This window comes from Mya arenaria, chromosome 4 (assembly GCF_026914265.1).
Source record: "Mya arenaria isolate MELC-2E11 chromosome 4, ASM2691426v1".
Lineage (NCBI taxonomy): Eukaryota > Metazoa > Mollusca > Bivalvia > Myida > Myidae > Mya > Mya arenaria.
Window position 1 is genome coordinate 67,635,555 of NC_069125.1, and position 12,152 is coordinate 67,647,706.

General features: G+C 35.8%; 1 protein-coding gene across 1 annotated transcript in view; it reads left to right on the forward strand.

The window, feature by feature from the left end:
- Positions 1–11,592: 11,592 nt before the first annotated feature.
- The window catches only part of LOC128229876 (cysteine-rich venom protein latisemin-like), a 10,200-nt gene continuing 9,640 nt past the window's right edge, over positions 11,593–12,152 (forward strand). Inside the window, exons 1-2 of the mRNA XM_052941762.1 lie at positions 11,593–11,779; positions 11,949–12,010. Of these exons, the coding sequence (XP_052797722.1) occupies positions 11,737–11,779; positions 11,949–12,010 (105 nt within the window). The 5' untranslated portion in view covers positions 11,593–11,736. The remainder of the gene's footprint in view (positions 11,780–11,948; positions 12,011–12,152) is intronic.

Sequence of the window (12,152 nt, forward strand, 5' to 3'; positions counted from 1 at the left end):
CAATATAATTATGTGTGGTTTCTTAATGCCCCCAACCCTTGGATACATATCGGACTCCGGTTCATTTTAGAGGTATTACGGATGCCTGGGTACGCGTGATTCCAATAAAAAAGAATATTGATTTGCATTTCATTTCCAAATGAGCAAACATACTTTTAAAAACAATCATGCATAATACACGAGGACCATAATGTTATCGGCTCCTGGAAGGGGACACAGTCATGATTTTGGACCACCTCCCTATCGGATCCAAAGCATATATCGGCATCACATAACTTAATGTATTGGACTCGTTTTCAGCATTCCGAGTTTTAGTTTTAGAAATAGTAAATGTTGAGCAAACATTTTTAAAGCATCGTAGCTACACATAGGGTTAATATGTTATCTGAGTGGTGCAGTATATCTCAATACACGATAGAACGTCGTCTACTGATCGAAATGTTATGAGCATGCATATGTCCGTGTAGTTGGCAGCCTGGCAGCGTAAATTCGCAGCATGGAGTGCGTGATATAACAACGATTGTGAATCTGCTAGGCGTGATTTCAGTGTTTCAAATAGGAGAAGAAGGTAGATACAGAGGCATCGATAGAGGTATGACGTCACCATTGCGTCATATGTACTTCCGTTGTGTGGAAAATTCTCAATAAAAAAATAATGTTTTCATGACTGATAGACATGTTTTCACATGCTCAATACACTGTAAATAAAAAATATCATTATTCCCGAAACTTTTAAACCTGAAGTATCTATTATTGCTTGATTTATCATTTAGAATAGAGATTTAAGCATAAACTGCTGCCCTATAGTTGAAAGGTAATTTTGGAAGAACTGTCATGGCGGACTGTGCCATTTTGAGAGTTCGTTATTCAAGTGGAGAGATTTTTCTTAGGAATAGCTTGACCCCCCTTTTTATTGGCTTAAAAGGTAATTTAAAGCTTGTTCTTTAAGAATATATATGTTTATCATAGTCTGCATTCGCTCGAAATGCCTTTAAGTGTTGTCTAAAAATAATCATTTCACATTGAATTATAGAGGAAATGACAATGGTGGTGTGTAACCTAAAAGGACCAAACTGCTTTGTTTAAAAAGTGTCATTTTTGGCAAGAAATGTATTGCTTTTCACTTTTTCTGGCAAATTCTCACAATTAAATGCATTTATCTTGTCCGGTTGATCAAAATATGCTATTTCCTGGTTTTCACAACTTTTGCCTATTTTTTTTTTTAAAAATTGAGTCGTCTGCAATCTTACGAGCACTGAAAATGTCAAAATTTGGTGAAAATTTGACTTCGAGAACTTGAAATGTTATTAAAGACGTGTAGAACTGCCCCATTTGATGCTTTGAATACCATTTGAGTCCAGGTTCAGTTGAAAAACCTCAAAGAATGGCATTTTGGGCCAAAACGCCTTAGAAAATACAGACGCACAGGCACTTGGGTGACAGGCAGTGAAACTGGAAAACCTGACACAGACTATCAGATTGAGCTAGTTTTGGGTGTATTTATGTCTGAAGGACTAATCGAAAGTGTTTTTCATAAAAAATGCTGGGACGGGTTTAGTTATAGGTATGACGTCACCATTGCGTCATATGTACTTCCGTTGTGTGGAAAATTCTCAATAAAAAAATAATGTTTTCATGACTGATAGACATGTTTTCACATGCTCAATACACTGTAAATAAAAAAATATCATTATTCCCGAAACTTTTAAACCTGAAGTATCTATTATTGCTTGATTTATCATTTAGAATAGAGATTTAAGCATAAACTGCTGCCCTATAGTTGAAAGGTAATTTTGGAAGAACTGTCATGGCGGACTGTGCCATTTTGAGAGTTTGTTATTCAAGTGGAGAGATTTTTCTTAGGAATAACTTGACCCCCCTTTTTTATTGGCTTAAAATGTAATTTAAAGCTTGTACTTTAAGAATATATATGTTTATCATAGTCTGCATTCGCTCGAAATGCCTTTAAGTGTTGTCTAAAAATAATCATTTCACATTGAATTATAGAGGAAATGACAATGGTGGTGTGTAACCTAGAGCAGAAGGACTCTGAACAAAGTGCAATATGCATACTATTGAAACAGAATATCATTGTCCATATTATAGAGATTTGAGATCTACATGTTTACTCAAATAGTATTGTTCTTGGCCGACTTTACATAAATTTAAATTATTAATGAATAGTAATCAAGTAGGTACCTTAAACAAACTTGCAAAATTTATATATCTAGCATTTGACTTACGTGATAATTAGGTTGTAAATATGTGCATATTATATTTATATTCAAATAAAATAGAAGAGTAAGTTAAGTATTACCATTTAAATAGATAATCCATCAATATATAAATCTAAACTAGAATTTGAAACTCATATGTATAGATACTAAAAAATCTTATTCTATTAAACTAACACAGAGGGAGATTTGTCAAACACGAAATCCTCGTGCACGTTCTTATCAAGCGCTATTTATTAATCAAGAACGCCTCACTTGTATGTAACTGGCCCCTTAGTTAAATCTGTTCTTATATAACATTATTCAAACCATTTCATCATGCATGTTATCTACAAACTAAAATTGTTATTGTGTACATGGATACCTCAAATTGATCTAGTTCATACTGTAAATATTTTACAACATACTTTTCTCATTATTAATAGCTACATATGTGTTTGTATATAATAACTTGTTCACCGTCATTTTTTTTGTATTCTGTATTTATACTGTATTCTGTTAAATAGCAATGACATTTTTATGTTTATACTTATAAAACTTTGACTTGACTTGTTTACTTCTGGATATTTTTTTTAATATCTACTTCAATTTTTAACCTGTACACTTTCAATTATTTCTACTCAATTCAGTTAATTATTATATTTTTCAAATTTGAAATGAGTATTACGTCACAGCTTTAGATGCATCGCTTTAATTGGCTAAAAAAGTTATGCTGCACTATTAGCGTTGATGGCCATTCTCAATTAGCAGGCTAATTGTGTCCGTGGCAAACTGCGATAATTGCTGCCAGAGTTTGTAACGGAGAACGCGTGTAAGCCAGCGGAAGAGGCTGCCATAAAGCGGAGGTGAGATGTTGACATTTCAGTATGGGGATATATAATAAGGCTTTACAGATGTACTTTCATACAAAATCATAGACTGTCTTACAAGTTTTGAAATAATAATAAAAAAAGAAATCACTACATTTAATATTCAATATGTCCTCTGTCATCTCTAAAAGCAAGGTATATTAGCAGCAAATATAATTCTAATTACTTTTATAAATATTTCTACTTATAATTCACAACTATTTGTATGCAGTTGTACCAAGTGATTCCAGCAGTAAAACCATAATACCTATATTTTATGCGCAGATATTGACATGCTATCATAGGCATTATAGTCTAATGTATAGTAGTGTCTAACTCATTTTTAAATCATAATACACTGTTTATAACTTTTCATATTTTATGCAGAATATTGCAAATTTGAATATTCTTCTATTATACATACATGTGTATATAAAGATTATTCAACGGGGTTTGATGATGCAAAAACTAGTTCATAAGTTTTACACAGGCATCTTGTGTTTTGGATAAAATAGCCGAAATAAGGCATTCATATGAATCCTATTTATAAACATTTTGTTCGAATAATTATATATTATGCCAGTCTCTCAGACCATATTTAAAACACTTTGTCGTTTACTTTCAGGGTTGCGAAAGGATGTCGAGCAGTGAGAAAATACAGGGTCGGGTGTTTTGTGTGACAGGGGTCAATAGGGAGATCGGAACGCTTGCGTCATCTCCCGCCGCCAACAAGTGCTCGTCCCGGTCCTTCTCGAGCCAGTGCGACACGGAGTCTACCGGCTACATCTCTTCTTCATCTTTCGAGTCATCCGGGGAAGAGAAGCGTTTGATTCCGAATGATGACAAAGCGTTCCGAGTGTGGAACCAGTGGAGCCGTGAGCTTGACGCCAACTCAGGGCCAAAGAGTTCCACCCCAAAGCAGGGCAGTGAGGGGATCACTATGAGAAGGCGGGTTAACATCTCAACAGATGCCGGAAAATCCATGCTAGCAATAAAGAAAGTCTTCAACTCCGACTCTAAAAGGAGTAATTCTAGTTCTAATCAAATCAGTGACGATTCATTCTGGGGAATGGGATCACTGCGTGTTCAGAAGAGTAGTTCAGAAGGCGATATATACAGGCGAATAATCACATGTGACAATTCTTTGAAACACAAGCCACTCCCCTTGCACGAAGCTGAGACTGTACTAACTTCTTATAAACATGTTTCACATTCGCATGGGTGGAGGCGGCGTCCGTTTATCACCCAGTCTACATCACAGGAGGACCTGAGGGCCGCCCCAACCGCCAACCGACCCACCTCGGACCGTACGAGCTATAATGCCTTGCCGCGGTACCGAGTGACGGTCCCGGCCTCTCAACCATTTTGCTATGCAAGTGCTACCGAAAAACGTGCCTCTCATCTTGGAAAATCATGTGCTGACTTTGTGGATTCGGGGACTTCGGTTGACGACTCAATGACGGAATTTCTCTCAAATGTGAACAAGGAGAACCTTGCGGGCTTTCTGGAATTCTATGACCACGTCACCAGCGAACCCGCCATCTAGCGGACCCGGGGAAATCCAAACAACTACGAATCAGATTTATTTTGATACGTTTGAAACATGAATTAATGTATTCATGGCTATGCCACAATAGTGCTATTATTATTAACATATGTGCCATGTATTGTTTGTTGTTGGATTTGATGACACAGAACATAAAATGTGTAAAATATAATTATGTGTGGTTTCTTAATGCCCCCAACCCTTGGATACATATCGGACTCCGGTTCATTTTAGAGGTATTACGGATGCCTGGGTACGCGTGATTCCAATAAAAAAGAATATTGATTTGCATTTCATTTCCAAATGAGCAAACATACTTTTAAAAACAATCATGCATAATACACGAGGACCATAATGTTATCGGCTCCTGGAAGGGGACACAGTCATGATTTTGGACCACCTCCCTATCGGATCCAAAGCATATATCGGCATCACATAACTTAATGTATTGGACTCGTTTTCAGCATTCCGAGTTTTAGTTTTAGAAATAGTAAATGTTGAGCAAACATTTTTAAAGCATCGTAGCTACACATAGGGTTAATATGTTATCTGAGTGGTGCAGTATATCTCAATACACGATAGAACGTCGTCTACTGATCGAAATGTTATGAGCATGCATATGTCCGTGTAGTTGGCAGCCTGGCAGCGTAAATTCGCAGCATGGAGTGCGTGATATAACAACGATTGTGAATCTGCTAGGCGTGATTTCAGTGTTTCAAATAGGAGAAGAAGGTAGATACAGAGGCATCGATAGAGGTATGACGTCACCATTGCGTCATATGTACTTCCGTTGTGTGGAAAATTCTCAATAAAAAAATAATGTTTTCATGACTGATAGACATGTTTTCACATGCTCAATACACTGTAAATAAAAAATATCATTATTCCCGAAACTTTTGAACCTGAAGTATCTATTATTGCTTGATTTATCATTTAGAATAGAGATTTAAGCATAAACTGCTGCCCTATAGTTGAAAGGTAATTTTGGAAGAACTGTCATGGCGGACTGTGCCATTTTGAGAGTTCGTTATTCAAGTGGAGAGATTTTTCTTAGGAATAGCTTGACCCCCCTTTTTTATTGGCTTAAAAGGTAATTTAAAGCTTGTTCTTTAAGAATATATATGTTTATCATAGTCTGCATTCGCTCGAAATGCCTTTAAGTGTTGTCTAAAAATAATCATTTCACATTGAATTATAGAGGAAATGACAATGGTGGTGTGTAACCTAAAAGGACCAAACTGCTTTGTTTAAAAAGTGTCATTTTTGGCAAGAAATGTATTGCTTTTCACTTTTTCTGGCAAATTCTCACAATTAAATGCATTTATCTTGTCCGGTTGATCAAAATATGCTATTTCCTGGTTTTCACAACTTTTGCCTATTTTTTTTTTAAAAATTGAGTCGTCTGCAATCTTACGAGCACTGAAAATGTCAAAATTTGGTGAAAATTTGACTTCGAGAACTTGAAATGTTATTAAAGACGTGTAGAACTGCCCCATTTGATGCTTTGAATACCATTTGAGTCCAGGTTCAGTTGAAAAACCTCAAAGAATGGCATTTTGGGCCAAAACGCCTTAGAAAATACAGACGCACAGGCACTTGGGTGACAGGCAGTGAAACTGGAAAACCTGACACAGACTATCAGATTGAGCTAGTTTTGGGTGTATTTATGTCTGAAGGACTAATCGAAAGTGTTTTTCATAAAAAATGCTGGGACGGGTTTAGTTATAGGTATGACGTCACCATTGCGTCATATGTACTTCCGTTGTGTGGAAAATTCTCAATAAAAAAATAATGTTTTCATGACTGATGTTATCACATGCTCAATACACTGTAAATAAAAAATATCCTTATTCCCGAAACTTTTAAACCAGAAGTATCTATTATTGCTTGATTTATCATTTAGAATAGAGATTTAAGCATAAACTGCTGCCCTATAGTTGAAAGGTAATTTTGGAAGAACTGTCATGGCGGACTGTGCCATTTTGAGAGTTTGTTATTCAAGTGGAGAGATTTTTCTTAGGAATAACTTGACCCCCCTTTTTTATTGGCTTAAAAGGTAATTTAAAGCTTGTACTTTAAGAATATATATGTTTATCATAGTCTGCATTCGCTCGAAATGCCTTTAAGTGTTGTCTAAAAATAATCATTTCACATTGAATTATAGAGGAAATGACAATGGTGGTGTGTAACCTAGAGCAGAAGGACTCTGAACAAAGTGCAATATGCATACTATTGAAACAGAATATCATTGTCCATATTATAGAGATTTGAGATCTACATGTTTACTCAAATAGTATTGTTCTTGGCCGACTTTACATAAATTTAAATTATTAATGAATAGTAATCAAGTAGGTACCTTAAACAAACTTGCAAAATTTATATATCTAGCATTTGACTTACGTGATAATTAGGTTGTAAATATGTGCATATTATATTTATATTCAAATAAAATAGAAGAGTAAGTTAAGTATTACCATTTAAATAGATAATCCATCAACATATAAATCTAAACTAGAATTTGAAACTCATATGTATAGATACTAAAAAATCTTATTCTATTAAACTAACACAGAGGGAGATTTGTCAAACACGAAATCCTCATGCACGTTCTTATCAAGCGCTATTTATTAATCAAGAACGCCTCACTTGTATGTAACTGGCCCCTTAGTTAAATCTGTTCTTATATAACATTATTCAAACCATGTCATCATGCATGTTATCTACAAACTAAAATTGTTATTGTGTACATGGATACCTCAAATTGATCTAGTTCATACTGTAAATATTTTACAACATACTTTTCTCATTATTAATAGCTACATATGTGTTTGTATATAATAACTTGTTCACCGTCATTTTTTTTGTATTCTGTATTTATACTGTATTCTGTTAAATAGCAATGACATTTTTATGTTTATACTTATAAAACTTTGACTTGACTTGTTTACTTCTGGATATTTTTTTTAATATCTACTTCAATTTTTAACCTGTACACTTTCAATTATTTCTACTCAATTCAGTTAATTATTATATTTTTCAAATTTGAAATGAGTATTACGTCACAGCTTTAGATGCATCGCTTTAATTGGCTAAAAAAGTTATGCTGCACTATTAGCGTTGATGGCCATTCTCAATTAGCAGGCTAATTGTGTCCGTGGCAAACTGCGATAATTGCTGCCAGAGTTTGTAACGGAGAACGCGTGTAAGCCAGTGGAAGAGGCTGCCATAAAGCGGAGGTGAGATGTTGACATTTCAGTATGGGGATATATAATAAGGCTTTACAGATGTACTTTCATACAAAATCATAGACTGTCTTACAAGTTTTGAAATAATAATAAAAAAAGAAATCACTACATTTAATATTCAATATGTCCTCTGTCATCTCTAAAAGCAAGGTATATTAGCAGCAAATATAATTCTAATTACTTTTATAAATATTTCTACTTATAATTCACAACTATTTGTATGCAGTTGTACCAAGTGATTCCAGCAGTAAAACCATAATACCTATATTTTATGCGCAGATATTGACATGCTATCATAGGCATTATAGTCTAATGTATAGTAGTGTCTAACTCATTTTTAAATCATAATACACTGTTTATAACTTTTCATATTTTATGCAGAATATTGCAAATTTGAATATTCTTCTATTATACATACATGTGTATATAAAGATTATTCAACGGGGTTTGATGATGCAAAAACTAGTTCATAAGTTTTACACAGGCATCTTGTGTTTTGGATAAAATAGCCGAAATAAGGCATTCATATGAATCCTATTTATAAACATTTTGTTCGAATAATTATATATTATGCCAGTCTCTCAGACCATATTTAAAACACTTTGTCGTTTACTTTCAGGGTTGCGAAAGGATGTCGAGCAGTGAGAAAATACAGGGTCGGGTGTTTTGTGTGACAGGGGTCAATAGGGAGATCGGAACGCTTGCGTCATCTCCCGCCGCCAACAAGTGCTCGTCCCGGTCCTTCTCGAGCCAGTGCGACACGGAGTCTACCGGCTACATCTCTTCTTCATCTTTCGAGTCATCCGGGGAAGAGAAGCGTTTGATTCCGAATGATGACAAAGCGTTCCGAGTGTGGAACCAGTGGAGCCGTGAGCTTGACGCCAACTCAGGGCCAAAGAGTTCCACCCCAAAGCAGGGCAGCGCGGGGATCACTATGAGAAGGCGGGTTAACATCTCAACAGATGCCGGAAAATCCATGCTAGCAATAAAGAAAGTCTTCAACTCCGACTCTAAAAGGAGTAATTCTAGTTCTAATCAAATCAGTGACGATTCATTCTGGGGAATGGGATCACTGCGTGTTCAGAAGAGTAGTTCAGAAGGCGATATATACAGGCGAATAATCACATGTGACAATTCTTTGAAACACAAGCCACTCCCCTTGCACGATGCTGAGACTGTACTAACTTCTTATAAACATGTTTCACATTCGCATGAGTGGAGGCGGCGTCCGTTTATCACCCAGTCTACATCACAGGAGGACCTGAGGGCCGCCCCAACCGCCAACCGACCCACCTCGGACCGTACGAGCTATAATGCCTTGCCGCGGTACCGAGTGACGGTCCCGGCCTCTCAACCATTTTGCTATGCAAGTGCTACCGAAAAACGTGCCTCTCATCTTAGAAAATCATGTGCTGACTTTATGGATTCGGGGACTTCGGTTGACGACTCAATGACGGAATTTCTCTCAAATGTGAACAAGGAGAACCTTGCGGGCTTTCTGGAATTCTATGACCACGTCACCAGCGAACCCGCTTTCTAGCGGACCCGGGGAAATCCAAACAACTACGAATCAGATTTATTTTGATACGTTTGAAACATGAATTAATGTATTCATGGCTATGCCACAATAGTGCTATTATTATTAACATATGTGCCATGTATTGTTTGTTGTTGGATTTGATGACACAGAACATAAAATGTGTACAATATAATTATGTTTGGCTTCTTTATGCCCCAACCCCTCGGTACGGATTATGCCTCATTTTAGAGGTATTGCGGATGTGCCGGGGTACGCATGATTCCAATAAAAAATAATACTGATTTCGGATTTTATTTCCAAATGAGCAAACATACATCGGATCCAAAGCATATACTGGCATCACATAACTTAATGTATTGGACTCGTTTTCAGCACTCCGGGTTTTAGGTTATATTTTGAGCAACGGCCTCTTCTATCGAAATGTTACGAGCATTCATACCATTAATATATATAAGCGACAATGAACATTGAATCAGATGGTTTATAGGTCCGCGATATCACTATGGGTGGTATTCAAATATAGGGAAAATGGAAATCATGTGCAATTGCCTTTGATGTGAGATCAAGGGGATATTCGTCCATTTGTGTGATTTCATGATCCATGTCGGGATGCTTGAAGGACACAGTTTAATTCCCACCCATTCGAAATGACAGTAATACAGTATGTGACATAGTTACAGATTATGCAGATTTATAGAATTATATTAAATGGGACATTTTGTTTCCACCCACAGAGTCATACATGTTCATACCTTCCGACCCGCCTACCAACAGCTAATTGCGGTGATATAATACCAGCCAGCCACCCGGATCTACATATATTATTTCAAATCAGCTGTATCGACTTAGTGCGGCTGAGCATGCACCGACTACACAAATGGTTCACGTTTTCGACTTAATAAATACATATGTTCGCTTCCACTAATCACTTGTATTCTCGCTGTCGGCGGGCAACTTAAGACAAATGCAAATATAAAACTCATTTTTCTTATTAAATAATACCCATAGGACTGCATTCGACAGTGAAACGGACACAGCAAATGGAGTGTAGACTTGCGATTTTTATTTTGTTGTCAGGTAAGCTTTAAGATATTTTAAATATGCGTGCTGTAAATTTCAATAACAACTAAAATAGTGGGAAAATTAGAACTTTTGCACTTAGACAAGATGCCTTAATATATAGGAGCCCTAAGCTTGAAATATTCTATACTACAAATGAACTATATGCATAATATTAACAACATGCATAATATCAACTTTAAAAACGCAGAGAATAAGGATTGTTATGTTGCAATATTTTATGTTTGTGTTTAAACTTTATCTAACAAAATAATAATAGCAAAACGTGTTTAATTTTGTTGCTATGCATGAAGTTAAAGGTTGTTTGTGCAATGAACGCGCAGTTTTTCCCCCGTTAAATGAGTGAAGAAATCGCCTTTATCTATGTTTTACTTGATTTCTGTTCGAGTTTCATCTAGATGGCCTGATAAGCCACAGTGCTGTTATATTTTCTAGCAAGGGCGTTCACCACATTGAACATAATTCGATCCACTACAGGAATACCAATATCACACCAAACTTCTCACCTTTGCTTAAAAATACATATATTCTCATTTCTTCGATTGGCTTAAAGCTGCACTCTCACAGATTGAACATTTTGACAATTTTTATTTTGTGTTGGAATGAGCCAATTTTTGCGAAAATGCATGGAAACCAGTTATATAAGACTGCTGGCAAAAAGTTAACAGATTTTTATATTTAAGTTTATGCATTTTTCTTAAACCGTTAGTTTTAAGCCACTTTAAGCCATAAAACATTAACTTTCGAACGGAAATTTGAACTCTGCGATCTGATCTTTTGTCAACAATCTTTTATTATTGGCTTGCAGATATTTATGCAAAAATTTGCTCTTTCCAAGACAAAAAAATAAACAAAAAACTTGTAAAAACGGTATATCTGTGAGAGTGCAGCTTTAAAGGCTGGCAACAATGCAAACGTCGTTTAAACGACCAAAATTTTGAAAGTTTAAAAATATCGATTTTTATTTAGTTTTGAAGTTCAATATTAAGATGGCATAATTCATAGATCCGTTGCAACATGTGGGCTGTAATGGGGAGTTGAGCGATTTTTACAAAGGAAGATTTTTCATGACAGTGTACTTCATATAACAGAATTACTTATACTGAAGTGACTAACACGCATATGAAAGGTTTGGTGAGGAAGTTTATACTACCACTAAATACAACTCAAGTTATGAATACGATCACGTCTTCATGATTTACTAAACGTAGATGAAGTTTACATTAGTGCACTAACTGTTTCTATGAAATTCTCACGGCTTGCACGGATTTTAATTCTAATATTAGGTAAGAACTCTTTTATTTTCTCACTTCTAAACTCACTGGTTCACGATTTATTAACGCCAAGAACCAACGTGTATGAGTGGGCAATGTTTATAAACAAATTTGATACAGAACAGCTGAACTAAGCATTCATGGAAATGAGTGGTCAATGATATGGTTCCTCTGTTTGCAGAATGTCTGTATGGAGGAATTCGGGCTCACACCGGCATCTCGGCAGTGAGAAATAAACGCCAGGTAAGTCTATGTCTGGTGATGTTTTAACGTTTTATTTAATTAAACTGCCTTGTTGATAAATGTGTGTGCCGTGTATATTTTCCGATGTCCGACATGAACATTTGCGAACGCTTGATATCATTTTAAAAAGTGCTTTAAATAA